The sequence below is a fragment of the Ambystoma mexicanum genome, chromosome 3p (genome assembly GCF_040938575.1).
Source record: "Ambystoma mexicanum isolate Mex_15411 chromosome 3p, UKY_AmexF1_1, whole genome shotgun sequence".
Classification (NCBI taxonomy): domain Eukaryota; kingdom Metazoa; phylum Chordata; class Amphibia; order Caudata; family Ambystomatidae; genus Ambystoma; species Ambystoma mexicanum.
This window is the reverse complement of record NC_090925.1, coordinates 709,397,782-709,419,047: the sequence shown is the minus strand read 5'-3', so window position 1 is coordinate 709,419,047 and position 21,266 is coordinate 709,397,782. Positions and strand designations below refer to the sequence as shown.

The 21,266-nt window shown below is 48.3% G+C and overlaps 1 protein-coding gene across 1 annotated transcript in view; it reads left to right on the top strand.

The window, feature by feature from the left end:
* LOC138580756 (rab11 family-interacting protein 1-like) overlaps positions 1 to 21,266 on the top strand; it is a 502,615-nt gene that overhangs the window by 172,812 nt on the left and 308,537 nt on the right. Inside the window, exon 3 of the mRNA XM_069651545.1 lies at positions 14,228 to 14,441. Coding sequence (XP_069507646.1) covers positions 14,228 to 14,441 — 214 coding nt within the window. The remainder of the gene's footprint in view (positions 1 to 14,227; positions 14,442 to 21,266) is intronic.

Below are 21,266 nucleotides of genomic sequence, written 5' to 3'. Positions count from 1 at the left end.
CCATCCCTTTGCTTCTATACCTGCTATTTTGTCAAGTGCCTTCTGCACTTCCTTTGGGAGCCCTCTTTTTATAATGAAGTAAAATAAAGATGTCGATTGATACCAGGGCGTGCCCGTTTCCGCTCTCCACATCTCTTGGACCCGAAAAATGTAATCCATAGCCTCCTCCCCGTCATTCATTGCACACTGCATCACGGACTGTAAGTCAGGTGTGTCTGGAAATGTTTCGCGTAAGGCGTCCCACACCCTAGCACGCACTGTGTTAAAGGAGGCCCCATCATGGCGGTCGCAGTCTAATGTTACTCCCGGGAAACCGGCTTTAACCCATACTCTTTCAGCCTGGTCGCCCACCGCTGATACGAGCAGACTTTTCACATCTCCTACAGCTAGGGGTACCACAGCTGTATGTTTTTCGAAGGCGTATATCCACTTACTTGCCCCTCCTGATAACGGGGGCAATAGCTTTAATAAATTAGCTTTATCCATCTGTGCCCGTGGGATATAGTTGGGCCTCCCTCCTCCCCTATGTATCAACGGGAGCTGTAGCTTTCCTTTCGTGGTTGCATCCGGACCCGTTTTGGCTGCTGATGTTCCCAGTGATGCCATTTTCCCCACTCTGTTCCTTAGTCGTCCCGACCACTCATCATCTAGGGTTCTCATAGAACATGCACCTTCCTCCCCCTCGCTTCCCCCTCCTATTGCCATACTCAATCTGTCGCTTTCGTCTAGCTCTTCTCTAATATCACATAGTAATTCCTCTCTTAGTCCCCCAAGTCTTTCTTCGTTACCACCATCTTCCTCTCGGGTCCCTACTTCTATTATTCGTGTTGGTTCTTCCTCAATCCTAAACAGGATCTCGCCCTTCTTCCACCCCTCTTCGGGCCTTCTACTTTCATCCGATGCTCTAGAAGTACGTCCAGCTCTAGTTGTATCCAGTGCTGTTCGTTCGCATATGTTTTTTATCCTCGAGAGCTCATCTTTTGCTATCGACAGTCTTGATTCTAGATCATCTGTGAGTTTCTCTATGTCCACCCTTTGTGTACCCGTCTGGCCTCGCTCCCTTGTACTTTCATATGGTGGGGGTGCAGTGGGCCGGTGGGGTGTAGTAGTTGTCGGGGGAGGTACATACGTTGGATCACTGTATCCTTCCGCGGGTACAGGTTTCTTTAATATCGGGTATAAACTTATTACCTCTACTGGTGGTGTTACACCTGGCAATTCTTTGATATCTTTCTGTAACACCAGTGGATTGTCTGTAGTAGATGGGAGATCAGGATTTGGTGCTGGCGCTTTAGGCGGTGGTACCTCTTCGAATAACCGCCAAAGATCTAATATTTCCCTTCTATTCTGCAGCCGCTTCCCTCGGTACTTCAAGAAAATGCATGTCATCACCATATCTAGAACGCTTTTGTCAAATGACCCTCCCTCTGGCCATATCTGGGGTAGCCCCTCTCCTTTCAACTCGGTTACCCATTGGTCGTGATATTTCTTAATCCGCTCCGCGTGCCCTGGAAGGCTTTTACAAATATGTGATAATGGTGTTTCAGGCCCCATCTCTGTGTGCTCTCCTAGTGCTTATGTGTCTCTGTATGTCTGCAACTCCAATGTTACTGTAGTATCGATATTATTTTTTCGTATTCTACTTCACATCCAGTGTTATGCTCGGTTGGGCTCTCCCTCCCTTGATTGCCCAATACAAAAACTGTCTGTACACAATTTCTACTTTGTTCTCTTTGGGGGACACATACAAGAGCAATCCATCATTTATTTTGACACTATCACCCCGGAAATCAAAAGGTACCCACTCACGTCACTGTCTCAACGTTGCCTTCAAAAGAGTTTTATCCGGTCACACTTACCATGACCATTTGACAATTATACATTTATAGCCGTTTTACACATTCGCAACATCAAAGTTGTCCCTTGACACATACGAGGTGCACACACCTCTTGGTAACACTCAGTACACCATTCACGCTGCCCTCCCTTTCCTCCCTAGCCGGCTGTCCCTGTCTATTTTACTTAGATAGATGAATGCGCATATGCATATATTTATAGGTTTTAACCTGCTCTCCCCCCCCTCTAGTAGGACCCTTGTTCTCTTACTTTTCTCCCAAGTTCGTGCTAATTCCGTTTTTATTCTCCTCCTACCCCTAAAGAAAAAGAAAAGAAAGAAGTAGTAGCGATCACTAATGTATTCTCAGTGCCCCCTTTTGCTGAGCACTTTTATCTTGTATTCCACTTCGTCATATATTCCCAGTACTAGTCAATATAGCACTATGCGGCGCCGCCTTCCACCCCCTTTCGGAGCTAGGTTCCCGTCACTTCTATCTCTTTATTCACCTCGTAATCCTAATGGCCATATGCAAAGAAAAAGAAAGGAAATTTTAGAATAATCTTTAGTATATCTTCGTACCCCCTTCTCGTTCCCTGTCCTACGCTTCTCTCCCCGCTCCCTTTACAATCGCTCACACTCAGTACTTACGTGCCCGTCTTGAACCGATAGTCTCCGAAACTGGGTCCGTCCAGGCAGTGTCGCCGTCCGCTCAACAGTCAGCCCCGGCTCCGGCGAGCGGTACTCAAAGGGGATTTTTCAACAGGGATCCCATACCCTTTCTCTATTGAGTGCGCACTTCTTAGTGTACCGGTCGCCGTTGGCGGGCAGCCTCCCGGAGCCGGCTCACCGTGCGTATCCCTTTTCGACCGGAGATTCTCGTGCCAAAAGGGGACGGTTATAATGGGTTTTAGGAAGAAATAAAATCACGCTATCGGGGTCACCACTGAAGGCAAGCGTCCCCAAACAGCACGATCCTCCCCGCAATGAGAGACAATGAAGGACTCTCCCAAAATGGGAATAAGGCCAAGACAGAGTGCGGGTGAGCGTAAATGGGAGTTTATCAATCAGAATAGGGCATGCAAAGGACTCTGCAAACTCCGAGAGCGCTCTGTCTGACAATAGCAAAGACAGGCGTATATATTTACAAAAAACGTCATAAGAACCTACACACTATAGGGGGCACAAGTTCATGGGGATTGGGTGGCGACGACTAACTATAGGTGCTGCTGTGATGTGGTTGGCTTTGGCTGGAAGACGTCATTGGGCAGCCTCGTGGGTTGGGCTGGGCCTGGCCGGGTGGCGGAGTTCATCCAGGCGGTGTTGTGGGGCCATCGTGGCCAGTGGCAGAGATGAATGTCTCTTCCGGACTTATTAGCCCTATGCCATGCACACTGCAGTCATTCGAGCATTTTTAGCATTATCTTCTTCAGTAAATCTTACAATAGGTTATACAACAGGTTAATGCAACACAGGAGGAATGCACCTTGTGAGGGGACTGGAGGCAATACGTCAGGGCATGGTTACCAGTGTCCTGTTGACCGGGGCCATAGGTCGAGGGGCTAAGCTTCAGGGCCTGGCACGGGCGGTACATGTCTTTCTGCCTTGTTAGAAGTTGTTATGGATGTTCCGCTGTGTGTTGTCAAAGTGTTGGGTGTCTTGATTGCACAGGGCCATAAGTCTGAGGTGGTCCGGTGGGTTGTGAGGTTTACGAGGGGGCGCGTGTGTTCAGGCAGAGGTTTTACTGCTGTGCTGTAAATAATGCAGGTGGCGGGTGGTGGCCTTGGGTGCTACAGAGGGGGTTACAAATCTGTGAAGCGGCTCCAGTCTGGTTGGGGGAGGTAAAGCAGCGCGGCGCGGTCTCTGCTCTCATGCCTTTGGCAGCCTTCACAGGGTAGGAGGGGGAATGGCCTTGCAAGTATTTCACAAAGGTATCTCCCTCGTGTGTTGCTGAGTTAGGTAAAAACATCAAACATTTGAACATTCTATAATACTTATTCAAATCATTTTAAAACATGCATTTCAACTTTGCTGGATGTGTCTCGATTATACCCAGTCTGAACACCGTATTCGTACACTATGTTTTAACAACTACAGTATTTAATTATATGCATATATATTTGCAGTAAGTGAGGTAGTAGTCGGGTTGGTGGAATACATAGGAAATGACTCGCCACTGTACGTGACGGTGGTGGCACATAAGAATCTTAGACATACACACATAACAAGTGCATTTCTTGCGCATCCTTCACATGAGTTCCACAGTCTGGTTACATTAATTTCCTCGTGTATTCTAGCAGCATTAGTTCAGTTATGGCGCGAGCCCATGGGGTGTAAGTTTCTCAGTAATACACGTAACAAATAGATTCCTGGTGCGTTCCTTTATTATTAGCATCCAACTGCAATGGTATATGCTCATCATCGCTTATATCATGGGGGCATGATCTCTTGTAATTATACATCTTACAGGCTTTTACAATATAAGGGATTTTATGAGAGGAAAGCATCCTTTGCAAGTAGTCTCAACATTAATATACGAGGATTGTCGGGCCTGTGACGACCATTTTACTGTTCATTTCATTTTGCCTAGGCCTGCTGGCCGGGTCATGCTGGGAGCGATGATACGATACACTGCGGGAGGTGAACTGTTACAATGTTAGTGCATTACACTAGCTCATGTCCTTCTGGTTCGTGGGAACGGGCTCGCAGCGGATCTACCAGGGTGCTGCGGCAACAAGGATGACTGAAACCCTCCAAGGGTGGGGGCCGCGCTACAGTGCGCTGAGCTCACACCATCTTTACCAGACAAAATGGTGTCTAGGCCTAGCTAAATTTTAATACGTGTGGGCAATTAATACGTGCGGGCAATGTCTCCAGTGGGTGAGCCCTCCACCACCTGGGCCCGGGTGGCATGAGGGGACGCCCAAGAGAGCCATAGTCCTTACCTGGGGAGAAAGTGCAGGCGAGGGGGGTCGTCTTGGACCAGTCCTCCCCTACAAAAGGTAGGACACTTTCTAACTGCTGTGCAAGTTACTTTGCCGAGGGTATGCCAGAGGTTTAACCAGAAGAGCAAGTGCTCTTTTTTCATTTAAAAAATTTTTTTTAAAACATATTTTTATTGGTTTTACAACAATAACATTGCATTTCCCAACTCCTCCCCACCCCCTCCCCTTGAAGGCAGCTTTACTGTGTTCTTGATCCATTGCCCCATGGACCAATCGCCAAAGTTTTTAGTTTTGTGGCAAAGACATTGGATCTGCCAACTTTCCAACCCTCCCCGCCCCCACCCCTCCCCCCGGTGGCAGCTTGGCTTTGTCCTTGATCCATTACGTCGCAAGCGCTGAGGGCGCCACCCAATTCGAAAGTCATCCTTAAGAAATACCAGAGTTTCTTCCCAGTCCCTTGCGAAAGATTGCACGTTGTTGTTCATAGCATACTCAAGTGCCACAATATCCCAAGGTTTCCGCAGTAAGTCCTGCAAAAAGGGAACTTCCATGCTCCTCCATCTCTGCACTATTACCGTCATAGCTGCGATTATGATGATCGCCCTCGCTTTCCCCCGGGACTTGGGCTCCCCCGGGTCGGTGCCCCCTCAGATTCCCAGGAGGACTTTCACAGGTGGTCTACTGTTCCCTGGCCGGAACGCCTGTTCCTGAGCATCCCGCACTTCCTGCCAGAAAGGCCTGATTTTCGGGCAGTCCCACCAGATGTGTTGCGCCGTACCCTCCAGCCCACATCCCCTCCAGCAACTCCCCGAAGTGCTAGGATAAATCTCCCAGAGACGGCTGGTGTATAATGCCACCCGAACAAAATCAAGGTTGCCAGACATTTCGTCGAAAAAAATTGGTCGACCAGACAAATGGTCGAACCAATTTGGTCGAAAACCAAATGGTCGAAATTTTTTTTTTTTTTATTTTAACCCTTTTTTTTTTTTTTGGGGGGGTCCCCCCGACCCCCTTTTTTTCTCTAAAAACCCCTTTTTTAACTAAACGAAAACCCGAAAAATAAATATATAAATAAAAAAAAAAATTCGACCATTTGGTTTTCGACCAAATTGCGTCGACCAAATTGCAGTCGACCAGTTTTTTTTCGACGAGTTGACTGGACACCCCATATTTCCTGTAGCTGGGATGGTTTAGCCAGTCTGGGAATGTCCCTCCACAACCTATCCCACGCTTCTCGCTCTATTGCCCTTCCTAGGATACGATTCCACCTCCGCATATACTGCCATTGACCCCTGCTGTTTGCCTCATCCAGAATTCTATATAGGTTAGATATTAACCCCCCTGGACCCATCATTAGACAGGAGGAATCTCTCAAACCGCGTCTTCTCTCTCGTTGCTGCTTGTTTGTTCACCGGGTTCAAGACCCAGTGTCGTAATTGCGCGTATCAGAGCCTTTCCCCCTCTTGCAATCCTCGAATGAGAGAATTGTCCCCCCCCTCGAAACTGGTCCCCCAGCCACTTACAGCCTCCGTCTTGCCACTGCCTAAATGCCCCCACTTCCAGCCCAGCAGTAAAATCCCCATTGCCGAACAAGGGTGTGAAGGGGGATGGAAAAGTCGTAATCCCCTTAGCTCCCACCAGTTTATCCCAGTTCTCCGCCATCAATTTCGTTATAGTGCTCTCATATAGGTGCTTGGGTCTATATTGTTTCGTGAGCCACAATACCTCTGCCAAGCTGCGATGCACTACTGCTCTGTCCATTTTCACCCACTGTTTATCTTGTGTAACTTCCCCTTCCCACAGCCAATCTCTAATGACTCGTAGCTGTGTGGCTTCGTAATACTGTTGAAAATTCGGTAGTGCTAGTCCCCCCTCCCGTCTAGGTGCCATCAGCAACTGTTTACTAACCCGCGCCTTCTTCCCTTTCCACAGAAAATCTCTGGTCAATGTTCCCAATTCCTTGAAGAAGCCCGCAGGGACTGCTTGGGGTATTGCCTGGAAGAGATACAGCAAGCGCGGCAAGTTTACCATTTGAACTGCCGCAATCCTGCCCAGCCACGAAACGTGAAGGCCCCTCCACCTACGGTAGTCGCACTTAATGTCTTTTAGCAATGGCGGGTAGTTGGCTGGGTACCAAGCTGCCAGGGTTGGCGTAATTTTCACTCCTAGATACCTGATGCCGCCCGGGCTCCATATAAATGGGGTAGCTACCCTCAATGCCTCCCAACTCCCCGATTTTAGGGTCAAATTCAGAAGTTCCAATTTTCCCACATTTATCTTCAGGCCATAGGCTACCCCAAAGTCCTCCAGCAGAGTTCTGCTTGCCTGGATGAACTCCCTTGGCGCCGTCAGTGTAAGCAACATATCGTCAGCAAATGCCACCACCTTTTGTTCTCCCCCCCAAATGTAATGCCCCCCGTATCTCCTCCGCCTCCCTAATTGCTTGCAAAAGAGGTTCCAGGTAGATTGCATAAAGCATCGGGGACAGGGGGCAACCCTGTTTGGTGGCCCTACTCAATCTAAAGGACCTAGACATTGCCCCATTCACTGCTATCCTCATAGTTGGCGTCTCATAATTGGCATGAACCATTCACAAAAATTCCCTGCCCAATGCCCATCTTCTGCATGGTCCTAAACATGAAGGACCACTCCACGCGGTCAAGCGCTTTTTCTGCGTCCAAAGATAGGAGGACTGCGGGAGTGTCTGTCCTTTGAGCCTTTTCCACCAAATGGGCCACCCTCCTGATGTTGTCTGCCGTCTGCCGGCCTCTTATAAAACCCGCTTGATCCAGATGGATCAGATCCGGGAGAAAGCCCTCCAGCCTGTTAACCAAAATATTCGTAAATATCTTGGCGTCAATATTAATCAACGCGATGGGCCTATAATAGGTCCTCTCTTCAGGGTCCTTATTTGGTTTCAAAATAAGGGCCAGCCTAGCCTCCTCCATGGACGGGGTTATTTTCCCTGTTGACCTAAATGTGGTGAAGAGGTGTGTCAGGTGCGGTATTAGCTCAGTTGCAAAGGTTTTGTAGAAAGTCGCAGTGTAGCCATCCGGGCCGGGTGCTTTGATTGGTGGTAAGCTACAAATCACCCTCCTCACTTCCTCCTCTGTAATCTCCCTACTAAGTGATTCCAGTGCCTCCCTCCCGATCTTTCCCATCTCCACCCTTTCTAAAAACTCTATCTGTGTGCTAGCCTGAGGTTCCTGCGACGCGTAGAGAGATTCGTAAAATTCAACTAACGCTTCCCGTATCTCCCGTATCCGTGTAACCCGTTCCGCTGAGCCTGTTTTTAGGGCCGTGATAGCGTTCCTAGATTGGGCTCCCCTCAACAGGCGCGCAAGGAGTGCGTCTGTCTTATTCGCTTTAGCATAATATTTTTGGTGAACGCTAAGCGGTGCCCCTTCAGCCTTTTTCATTCGGAGGACCTCTAGCTGCCCCATTGCTTTGCGATATTCCCTCATGGACGCCCTAGTCGGGTTGGCCCCGCCTCCTGCCTCGCTTTCTCAACTTCCTCCTCCAACTGCGTTTCCAGCGCTTTCAGTTGCTTCTCCCTCTGCACCGCTACTGCTATCAATCCCCCCCCAATGTCGCTTTGAAAGCGTCCCATCTCGCCTCTTCCCTTGTGTCCCCGCTTTTATTGAGCACAAAGAAGTCCTTGATCTTTTCTTCTATTTCTTGCCAGATTATTGGGTCTCTAAGAAGGTGCTTTGGATACTTGCAAGTCCACACCCCTCTTTCCCGATGACCTAGGGACATCCTCATGGGGACCACTTTATGGTCCGCTATACCGATGGGGCCTGTCACTACCTCGCGGATCTAGCCCACCAGACTTGATGTAACCCAAATATAGTCGATCCTAGATTGAGACCCTTGGACCCCGGATAGAAAGGTGTAACCTTCTTCGTCCCCTTTCAGTTCCCTCCACACGTCCCTCAGCCCTGCACTCCCTATTCTTTCTTTAAGGTCTGCTGACATCACTGCTCCTCCTCCTCTTGTGGGGTCCCCCATCCTGCCCCTTCCCCTCCCCCACGCAATATTGAGGTCACCCAGCAGAATTATTTGCCCCCAGGCCTTGTCTTCCAATATCCCCAGAACCCGCTTCAGCAACTGCTCCTGGCCTGAATTTGGAGCGTATACCACCGCCAGGGTATATGGGCTGTCTTGGTGCATCCCCTTGGCTATGATATACCTACCTTCCTTATCCCTTATAGTTTCCAGGACTCAGAAATCTACTGTGTTTTTGATAGCTAAAGCTACCCCCCCGATTTACTCATCCCCGACGGGTGTAGGATCTGGCCAAACCCCCGTAGTTTTAGGCGTCCCTGGTCTTTTTGCTTGAGATGCGTTTCCTGTAGTCCCAAAATATCTGGACCCTCTTTCCTCATAAATTGCATTAATTTTTTCCGCTTAAGGGGGGTATTCAGTCCCGTCACATTATGTGTTAGCCACTTGAATGTGGATTAACCTGTCCGTGCTTCCAAGTTGCCTTTCGCCCCCCCTCCTTCCTCTCGTAACGATACTCAATAAGGGAAGACCTTTGAATGCCCCCTCTTGAACCCTCCTGCCCTCCCTCGCATTGCAGTAGATCTCTACTTCCCATGTCCATGACCTTGTACATAGCCTCTGCTGCCCTCCCCACCCCCCTCCCCTTCCCTCCCATCTCCTCCCCCGTGAACGTGCCTACCCTTACCCATCCCCCCTCCCCTCCTCCTCCTCCCCTCGTCTAGAAGGGCGTGCCCTTCCCGCCTCCCTCACCCCCCGCTCCACAGGCATACCCACCCTTTCCGATTCGTAGATGGTAACTCCCCCCTGCCAATGACTTCCTTTAGTGGCCCACCACCCTTGTATCACTTTTTTGTCTTAGGTTCCCTCCTGTGCACTACCTCCATTTTCCACAGGGCAATTCTTGTTCCTTTCCTTGGATGGTTTGCCACTCAGCCTCGCCCCCTTCTCTTTTCCCCCACTGTTGTCCAGACTCAAGGCTTTGCCCCTGGCCGGCCGGTCGCGGGCTCTTTCCCAGCTCCAGTGGGGAGATCATCCAGGATCATCCAAGTGGAGAGTGTCCGCTTCTTCCTGCAGCGTGGTTATCCACATTTGGGTCCCCTTCCACTCGAACACCAGTCCGAAAGGGAAGGTCCATTTGTATTTGATCCCCCTGTCATTGAGCGCCTTAAAACCAGGCCATTTGACGGCTCTATATCAGAGTGCTGCTCGACAAATCCTGGAACAGCGCGATGTGATGCTCGTTGTACATTATTGGTTCTGCCTCTTGGAGGACTGCTTCCTATTGGGCATACCTGGTAAATGTCGCCAGGACATCTCTGGGTCTTGACAATGCACCTCTGCTCCCTCTGCCCACCCTGTGTATACGGTCTAGCTCCACTTTATCCGGGGGGGGCACTTCCAGTATCCTGGCAAAGATAGTTTGGACCACTCCTTTTAGGTCTTTGTCCTGGACCGTTTCCGGGAACATTTTAAACCTTATATTGATCCTTCGAGACCTATTTTCCATGTCCTCCTTCTGGATCTCCAGGTTTTGCGTGGCCACATAGAGCCTATCAATTGCCTCACTGTTGGCCGTCACTTCTTTATCCATTTCCTGCCGGCCTCTCTCCAGGAGATCCGTTCGCTCCCCCCCCCCCGCCGTAGTTTCTGCTTAATTTCCCCCAGGGCCGAGTTGAGGTCCGCACGCAGGAGCTGGAATTGTTCCTGGAATGTTTTAGTTAAACTGGTTTGCAGTGTGAGCATCTCCCCCCTAAAATCGTGGCTGAGTTCCCCCATCAGATGGTGTATCAGCGTCTTCTGAGCAGTCTCTCATGCTTTTGGCCGTCTCCCTCATCTCCTACATCGGCCACATAGTAGGGAGAGTATCTGGGTGTCCCCTGGGGTTTGCAGCGCTCTCCCATCTTTCCCTTTGTTTTTTGCGGCCATCTCAACGTGGGCTTTGCTCGCGTGATATTAGCCCTTAGGCACTACTGTCCCTCTCTTCAAGGCTCAGAACGACCTTCCCCTTCTGCTCCACTTCCTGCGCTTCCTTTCCCCAAGGCCTTGGTCCGATGTCTCCTGCGCCTTCCTCACTGTTGTGCGGTCCCTTAGGCAATCCTGCTGGGTAGCAAGTGCGGCTTGCCCCGGCTCCTCTTGTGTAGACACTCTCTCTGGGTAGCCGGAGCTCTCCCGCGCCGCACCTCTCTTCCCCGCACGCCGCTTGAGACCCCAGTGGTCCAGGGGGCCTATCCCCGTGGAGGCCGAGGCTGAGCAGTTCCCTGGTTTCCTTCTATCCCAAGTTTGCTTCACGGGCCTCTCCCTCACCTCCTGGCCCGATGCTACTCCCCGCTCTCTACCTTCAAGCCGCTGGGTATCTTCCATGCTGGGGACTGAATTTCCTCTACTGCCGCTGCCAGCCTCGTCCCGCGAACTCCAGCGAGGCTGTCCTCCACCCCTCTCCAGGGCTGGCCCCTCCATTCCTCTCCAGAGCCGGCCCCTCCGACTCTTGCTCCAGGTGGTGCCTTCCTCCACACTGATTCCGGAGGGGCACCCCTCCTCCTCCTCCAGCAACAGGCTCCTCTCAGAGGGGGTGCAAACCCTCAGCACCACCACCTGCCCGCCGCTGGAGCAGCCGCTCTCCACACCGTCCCTTCTTCTTTCGGGGGGCGGACCCACTCACTGCGGCCTCACAATGCCTCGAGTGAGAGGGCACTGCATGCCTCCCGCCTTCGCCACGGCTCTTCCTCCTCTGCCTCGGGTGGGTCGTGGGCCCCCTCACCAGGGCCGCGGCCGCCCCCCTCGCTATCGGGCCCCAGCCCGCTCCAGCACCGAGAGCGTGCAGCTGAGCCGCCCCGCCAAGGCAGCCAAGGCAGCCACGGGGCAGAACGGCCGCCGCGCACTCCCCACTGATCAGGTGCAGAGTCATCACCGCCGCAGCCCTCCTCCTCCTGCGCCAGCGGCTCACGGATCCTCTCATTGGGGCCACGACAGCCTCCCTCGCCTTCAGGCTCCGGCCCGCTTCACCATCAGAGTGGCCGCGGCGACCGCAAAAGGCGAACCTCCACTCCGTTCCTTGCCTCGCCGGGTGCACCAATGCGCCAGTGCCGCTCCACAACTCCTGCCGATGCTTGTCCAAGCCCAGTTACCGGGTGGTGGGCAATTCCCAGGTCCGGGGCACCGGAGCTCCATTGGCACTTCCATCCCCTGCAGGCGGCCATCTTGGAATCTCCAGCAAGTGCTCTTTTGAAGAGAGGATTCAGGGACAGGTCCTACTCACAGAGTGTGATACCAGGGGGAGGGCCTGTAGCTGAAGTGATTCCTTGAGGAACCTGAGCAGAAGCAGGCAGGAGGGTGGGGAAATTGTCTGTATGAAAAGAACCCTGAATGAAGGGAGAAGAAATACCCATTACTGTCAAGGATGTTGTGATGAGTGAATCCAACATCTTAGAGCATCTTGAAAGATTTTTAGAGAGACCCCAAGGTTGTGGCGAGACCTGAGAGAAGTTTGAGAGAATCCAAGGTCATGGAGGGACCTGAGGGAAGGTTAAGAGAATCCAAAGTCATGCAGAGGCCTGGGAGACATTTGAGAATATTCAAAGTCATGGGGAACCCTAAGAAAAATTTGAGGAAATTCAATGTCGGCGATAGGTCTGAGAAGTATGAGAGAATCTTAGGCCATGGAGAGGTCAGAGGCAAACCTGTGGGAGTGGAGAGACCTAAGAAGGTTAATGTGTTAAAGAACCAAGAGGCTGTGGGGATGCCTAGCAAATTTGTGTTGACCAGAGATCCTCCAGAAGGCAGAATCGTCAGTAATCCCAGGAGAGTACTGCCTAGATAGGCATTTGGTTTATATTTGTTTATAGAATAGGGAAGGACTTTAGACGTCTCAGTTTATGAACACTTTTGTTGGGCAAACTTGGAGAACACCTTTTTGGTATCTTAGCCTGGAATCTAAAGGACTTATAAATAATAGGTTTGAACCTTCTGTTGAACAATACCTTTTGAATTTTTCTTGTTGGCATAAGGTGTCCCGGGTGAGACAGAGACTTTGATGTTACACAATCTGATCACCCTAAGGTACAGGGAATATCTAGAAAACCTCCCTAAGACGGATCAGGGTTGAAAGACAGAGTTAGAAATGTTTGAGGGAGAAAAGACCGAAGATTAGTTTTTCGAAATAAACTTTAGTCTTTTCTCCCCTGAACATTTCGGACTTGGCCCACACATCTACCCACACCTCCCACACACCCCTACCCATACCCACCCCCCGAAACTCCTTACGTACCTTGCTTTCTACTGGCTGGTCCCTGCGACGCCTGTTCCCTTTCACCTCCGTGATCGGGAACAGACGCAGCAGGGTCCTTTCCTTTTCTTTTCCAGGACAGCTGTGGGGGATACCCCAGCAACCCCTGCTCACAATATTGTGAGCAAGGGTGCAGGGGACACCGCAGCAGCCCTTTTTTTTGGGTTGGCTGCAGGGGATACCCCCGCAATCCCCCCCTCACAATATAGTGAGCAAGGGTGCGGGGGATACGCCCACAGCCCCCAAAACCGAGTGCATGATCTGGTCAAACTTTTTGGCCATTTGGAATTTTTAAAGGGCCGAAACTCGGCCAAATCACACATTTAGTGATTTTCTTTCGGTCATTTTGGATGATTCCTTCAAGTTTGAAGGTGAAGTGAAGGACTTACCTCTCGCATATAGTCGGATTTAAATCCTCCACTTTACCTTTAAAAATAGGCGTATTTAATCTAGCGCAATTAGCCGCCTGTGGTAAATCTGAAAAAAATCCTCATGGAGGATTGACTCCAAAATGGGTGTTAATGCCTTGCCATCAAACATAATAGTCCTATGAACTCCAAAATGGGTATTAATGCCTTGCCATCAAACATAATCATGTGGCTCTTCTACGGGACCGAGTGTAGATAACAGTAAACAATTTTAGTGGTAATTCCATGGATTTATAACCAAACACTTAATGAGGCTTGTGCATGAGGTTTGTGCAGTAGAGTGCATTTTCATATCGTTTTTTAGGATTCCACCACAACCTAAACTAGATAAGGAAATTTGACTAAAGGGCTTCTTTCCAGACACCTGTTAACACTTCACAATTGTGTCCATTGATCTCAAGTCATTCTGTCATAGCTGTATGTAGCTCATTGATATTTCTTTAGCTTTCAGGTGTGTGCTCTGCATTTTAATTGTAGAAAAGCAAACATACAAATGCCAGAACAAAAAGACTTGACAAGCTACTCACACATGACACTGAACAAATTGCAGTCTCATAGCATAACTCTGGAATCAGAAAACTCAAAATTCTTACTTTTGAGCCACATGATGTGAACATGCTGTAATCCAGAAGCTTGGGGACAGATTTTAATAACTCCTGTATGAAATTTAGCCAGCCTTATATGACAATGTTCTCTCACAGCATTATTTAAAATACTCTTTTGCATGCAGGTGGTTCAGTCTTCGGTCCAAGCCGGGTAAAAGGGAGAAAGCCAGAGGGCAAGTACAGCTCAGTCTTGCCTTCCTGCAGATTTTGGAAGAAATTACTCTGCCTACAGTTACTGAAATAACAGCCAAGAATTCCCTTCTGAGTAAGATCCGTAGGAGAGTGGCAATAGGCAGGAGCGGAGTTACCAAAGAAGATACAGCACTGAAGCCACGCTCGGTAGGTCTGGTGGGCGTTTCGTTTCTTTTGTTTTCTAGAAACACCTTCACCCTGTTGCATTAATGGGTTGTGTCATACTTAGAGTTAAACTAAATAATTTCTAGACTTAGATTATAAACAAGGGCTGTTATGAGGATTGGCAATAGATTCCGGAGATGGAGCACCTATATTCAAAGCATCTGCCCATTTATAAATGTACAGAGGTCGAAGTGAGTGGGAACTATTGAGAAGTGAGTCCCACTACTTTTATTTTTTACTGTTAACGGTAACATTTCCACTACTGTTTACAACCATTTTAACCTTTTTGGGACGATTCTTCTTTAGTTAAAGCATACCTCTTCTTTTTTCTACCATATAACAGTAACAGCTACACTGTACATTCACAAAGCCTGGATGACATCTTAACCTGGTAGGACTCCAACTGGTTTCATTTTAGCCAGCTGAATGTGGGGTAATCCTGCTAACATTAATGTTATGTTATGTTACTGGGTATTTGTATACCGCCTTATATAACATTGGTATGATCTCAAAGCGCTGTGGGATGAACGCCCTTGGGGACCGTAGTCCAGGTCAGTGGAGAGAGTAGGGTAGGAAATAGTGCTTGGGTGCACTCAGCAAGTGTGCAGCCAGGGCGGTTTTACGTGGTGTTTAGCTGCATTCTAATGCTAGACATGGTGCAGTGGTTGTGTGACATCAGTAGAATGTGTGCAGCACAGCCAATTTGAATTGGGTAGCTGCATTCTGGTGGTGGTGGAGCTTGTGAACGAGATTATGGGCCTCATTACGACCCAGGCGGTAAGTTACCGCCTGGGCCGTGACTTTACCACCATGGCGTAAACTACGTTTTCCCTTCCCCATTCCCATTTTGCCCCATAGGGCATAATGGGAGTGGGGAAGGCGTTAATTACGCCACCGTAAATTACGGTGGCGTAATTAACTCCATGGTCCCTTAGCGCCATGGATTTTAACACCTGCTAAAAGCAGGTGTTAAGTCCGCCATGGCGCTAAGGGACCTCGTACTCAGGCGGTAAGGGTCGGCGCTGTTTACGCCGCCGTAAAACCCTTACCGCCTGAGTTGTAATGAGGCCCTATGTGTGCAGCTAGGCTGATTTTTCGTGGGGGCTTAGCAGCATTTTAAAGACTGTTGAGATGTTCATGGAGGTGTATAAGTAAGTGTGCAGCTAGGCCAAATTAATGGAGCGGTATAGCTGCATTCTATTGTTTGTTGGTGCAGAAGAGAGAATTAGCAAATTGGTAAGTGTGAGTATCTGTGCGGATAGGAGGGAGTAGCCTGTTCCTGATTACCTTACAGTGCCTGCCGAGGTGACCGTATCTCTCTTTTTTAGAGGTTCGAAGCATTAGTTCTCAGAGAGACATTCTCAGTCTATTCTGGAGTTTGTTCTGATTACCAAGCTTGAGTGTGTTTTTCCCTGCTTGAGGGTGTCATCGGTGTTGAGTTGCCAGATTCAAAAACGTTTACTGGGCTAAACGATTGCTGGTCTATGATCATCTCTGTGTTTTGTTGAGTCTGCAATTGCTTATTGGATGACACCTTCTCAGTGTGCAGTTTCATCCGGTTCTGTTCTATTGGACTTACGAGTACATCCTACATATGATGACTGTTACAGAGTGAACCCGAAGGTCCAGCATCAACTCAAGAAAAATATCTTACAACGTTAAATTCCCTCCACCTTTTCTTTTTGCACTCTGTACCTCTGAGTTTTTCAATTGACTTAAAATAATAAGACAAATGATTAAGCCAAAGCCAAATGGTTTGATTTCAGTGAAAACTTGGCCTAAATACTACTCCAAAATAAAGCACGGTACATGCGTAACAGACTCATCATTGACCTGAACATAGAGGAGGAATTGTATACTTGGTGAAAAATTTGACAAATTATTTTTTTAATTGAAGCATAGTCATTAGAACTGTCCACTGTTTGAGATGCCCAAAGACTCCCTTCTTAATCATATAATTGGTTATCAAGTGGTGTGAGACAGGCATGGTATCAAAAGAGATGACACAGACAAGAAAGATATATTTAAACAAAGCTTTATTAATAATCAGGTTGGTGTAATGCCTAACTAACCCTATGATATGGCGGGAATTCACTGCCTAAAGAAATTGAAGGAAAGTGTTTGTCTATAAGTCAAAAACAAAAGTCTGCCTGTGTCAAAAACCTATGATTGTTCTCACAACTACAACACAACTAGTGGGGAAATGCTCCCAACCAAACATAAGGGTTCCAAAGTAAATGTTCAATGATTGGCAATTTAAGTTCTTCTAAAGTTCTCTGTCTCCAGATCAATACATTTCCAATGTAGTCTAGTGGCAATAAGGACTGATCAAGGCTGAAGTTACCTTCTGCGTTTCACAAATAGCACTTTTCCCATCAATTGCTGCTCTCGGGTTTCCCTTCCCCAAGTTCCAAAGGTAACAAAGTTCACACAACAATGTCGTCTTGGGATTTCCTTTCCCAAGATGAATATTCTCAAAGTTTTGTTCTCAGGGTCCCCTCCTCTCCCCCCAACCCCTCCAAGATTTGCTTTCAATAGTTTAGTGTTTCTTCGGCTTACCAGTTTGTAAAAGATAATGGGATCTACTTGACCCTTCCTTTGGTTAACTTCACCAATGATTCACCTATTTGCTGCTTTCCAACCTTTAGTGGTTTTTGGTTTAGCCGCAGTTGTCAGACCGCACGGTCCACCCATCAGAGGTCACGCAACCATAAGTTTCCCAAAGCTGATGCTCAATAGTTCACAAGACAATGCTTTCATTTCATTGTTGGACATTCATGTGATTTCTAAAGTGTTTTCTAACCATGGCACACTTGGTTCCCCAGACTGTTCTTATAGTTGTTAACACTTGGTAGTCTTGTTCAAGTAGAACCTTTCTTGTCATTTAATAGATCCAGCATTGCGCTTGGTTTCTATCTGTTCAAGATGTATAGCTTTACGTTGTGTGAGCTCGAATAATGTCTTTCAAACAATTCACGATGCACGTTTTCTTTAATATGTGCTCAGTAGCACCATTCAGCAAGTTCGGCATCCAATATTTGTATTTTTCACTTATGCAGGCTTAGCAGCCCCTTTCATCAAGTTCGGTATTCAATCTGTGTTGCTTTTAGTTGTACGAGCTCAACAGCCCCTCTGAGTGCCCCAGAGTTCCTAATCTCTTTGAAAACATTATCGAGTTGCTGCTGCTCTGTTCGGCGGCTTCCCCCCACATGGGAGAAGCAACTTGCTGGTTTGCCGGCTGCTTCCTTCTAGGAACGCTGGCCTTCGTGCTGAGCTCCGCCTCCGCTCTTCAGCGGCTTCTGCTCTCTGGCTTCCTCCACAAGAGTTCCCGGTCCTGCTCAGTCTGCTCGGCAGGACTCCTGGAATCTTTAGTGTCTTGTCTTCCCGCCCCTCAGCACGGCAAACACGTGGTTCGGTTTTCATTCTGCTCCTGCACCACCTGCATCTCTCGCATCTCTCTGACTTGCACATTTTATACTCTCTTTCATTATTAATGGGCTAAAGGTGAACCAAGGTATTCCCAATTGCCTGACCTTGTTTAAGCCCATTGTTGTGACATGCCTGACCTCTCTTCTTCATCGCAGTACCAGAGGGGTGTTGGAAATAGGAAATCTGCACTGCTCCTAGTTGCCTCTTCTTCTTAGTACCTAAAGGACAATTATAAGGGATGATAGAATGAGATTGACAATAGCCCATAAAGGCTAAGGCAGGGGAGGGTAGGTCAGCATTAAGAAGGGGGATACCATGCCTCGCCTTCTGGTACCATCTCTGCAATCCCCAAGAGCCCTCCCCTCTGGTGATCCTCCCTCACTTGTCCACCCCGAGGGTCGGTATCCAAAAGTCATGGCCCTTCCCTGGCCACCTGAACAGAAGATCTGTGGGGATTAGACATGAGAGCACCTTCAGGTTTCTCACAGTGGGGAAAAAAAAGAAAGAAAAAAATAAGAAATCGTTCCATGGATTAAAACCGATCAAGAAGCTGAACAACCCTAAATTAACAAACAATCACGTCAATGTCAATTATTTGAAACCTGCAATAGATTTCAAAAAATAATAAAACAAGGGGCTTATTTTTACTGTTATTTTTGGAAAACAAGAGAAAAACAAAACTATTGCTTATAGAGAGCAAGTGGTTGGTCATAACATTTAGCAATATAATCTGCAAAGGGCAAAAACTGATGGATGCCCTCAACTATCTCAGGAGCTAGAGCATATTAACAAACAGTGGAAGTCCAAATGATGTGAGCTCCATGAAAACCACCTGAATAACACTAAGAAGCCCCCTTGTGGTTAAAAAATGTTCACAACCAGGACCTCAATGTCCAAAGGGCCTAAAATGATTGTTGACATTGAGGCATGGGGGAGAGGCAATGTTTGTGTCCTTTGGTTTAACCCTTAAGTGCCAAGGACGAGTATACTCGTCCTTTTTGCATAACTTCAATAATAGCCTGGCACATAAGCATTCCGTGAAGACAGGTGTGTGACATTCAGAAAGTCCTTTCGTTCGCAGAGATAAAAGTACACCCCCTATCCCCATGAAGACTTGGCTAGAATAAACATATTTCCCCTATCAGATTGTGATTAAAACCTCATGCAACCATAACACAAGTGAAAGTACTTGGAACTTCACTGTTCAAATCAAAACATGTTTCTTGGATATAAAAAAAAATGCAACATTGAATACTCTAAAGTAATTGTGTTAACTCTTGCAGTCTCGAGAGGTTATTTAGGATGAAATATTACATTGCTGGGAGAGGATATGGAAATAGATTTAATACAGATTGAGCAGACAACTAGACCTAAACCCTTGATGTATTTTTCTGTGCAGCAACCAGGGTAAAGAAAGTCCCATCCTAGAATATTATATCCGATTCATGGGATGGCCCGGTAAAACCAAAAGGGTCCTTAAAGCGCATAATAAGGAATTCCCCCTCACATCTCGTCCCTCTCCTACAATTTTGGTGAAACATGTCAAGTCGACATCTCAGGCGAAATGCTTAGAAAGGATAGTTCATAAAGATCTAGGCCATTCACAGGGAATGCTATTTTAATATTAGGATCATGTATCATTTGTCGCTTCATGCCACTGGACAATTTTGCAGTTGTAATATGAGCCCTAATGACTTGTCTGGACTATTATAATGCACTTCTGGGTGGCATTTTAATTAAACATTTTAGCACACTTCAGATGTCTAGAAACTTTTGTCAGACCTTAAGAGATAAGAGTTTCTCCAGCATGGGGTCTTACATGGATTCACATGCTCATGAATATTCCCCTTCATCAGGCTGGAAATCCTCAGTAATATTAAAGCAGTTTCGCTTTAAAGCTAAAAACTGCGTGTCACTTCTATAGCCTATTCCTGTCACTTTGGGTCATACTGCCCCACCCAATGACATTCCTCCTCCTGAGCTCTACTCCTGGTGGCCATCTTCAGATTTTTACTGGATGTTCTCGTGTTCGGAGTCCTTGCGTTTTGCTCATTGAAATTCAATAACATTTTTGCCTATTTGTGCGAGAATTCTCCTTGATTTTTCATCATTTTTGAGACACGTTGTGACTACCAGTGGTGGGGACCCGTTGCCGGAGGAAATCCTTGTCCATTATCGGATCTATGACGTGTGGGCGCAGCAGGCCTAAGATTAGGCCTTTGCTTCACACCATGGCGGACGCCACAAGGACACGTCTCTTCAGGGCCTTTGAAAACTGCAGCCTGAAGAACATCTTTATCGAAGATCGGCACCTCATGTGCATATATTGCCTACACCCCAACCACAATGTCGACAGATGTTCGATATGCCAAACCTTCTCCAAGATGCAGAAGGACTGCCATAGGAGGTTAGTGGAGTTGATTGAGGAAGGGAAGGCCTCTGGCGCAGCCTCATGGCTTAGTCATGCCTCTTCCAGAGTCAGCAGACCAAAACCAAAAAAGCGTGCTCACTTTGAGAAAAAGAGGTTGAGAAACTTTGAGGACGCTTCTCTGGGGAAGATACTAAAAAAGACAACATCATCCCATGCTCCAACGGCCTCTTCATCGACGTTCGCTGTGGCTGCGGGACCCAGAATGGAGAGGCGCTGGTCACTGTCACCATCTCCGTCGACTGTTAGCCTACTGTCAATTGGGCAGGTTCTGTCCACGAGGAAATCACTGATGCCAGCGGCCAAGCATAAGACCTTGTTGAAGGGTATACCGTCCAAGGACCCATCCGCGTCTCCACCGTCGTCAACCATGTTGTCGTCACAGACCTCATCAAGGGACCAGTCGAAGACCCCAGCTATCAGGCCTGTTGCCCCATCCTCGGCGACGACTCCATCTAAGAAGACTGGTCTTCAGTCGACGACTTCCATCCCATCATTGGGCTTATCCACTACCATCACCGTTGCCACGACGACGGTTACCACGCCCAGCATAGCCTTACCGCCCAGGCCTCTGTTGGCAGTATCGAGGATGTCCCTGTCAACGACGGCACCTTTTCCTGCCCCGCAGGCACCAGTCATCGCCTCTTTTCCTAGGGGCTCAGATTTGTAGCGAGAGCTTCCTCTTGCCCTTGATTTTCTTCCTAGGCCCACCAAGGCTGCACCACATTTCACCCTGTCTCCCTTGGGACCTCCCAGGATGTCATCACCACCAATAATGCACTCCCCCAGTTCTGAGGAGGACCTGCCAGAGGGATTTATTCTCACCAGAAAGGTGGTCAAGGGGACCTTGATCCCATATTGCCAGCGATGCGGCATTGAGTGCCATCTCGCCAGCCATCTCAGCCTTTTAGCCCTTCACCTCATGGCCATGCTCTGGCTCCTGCACCAAG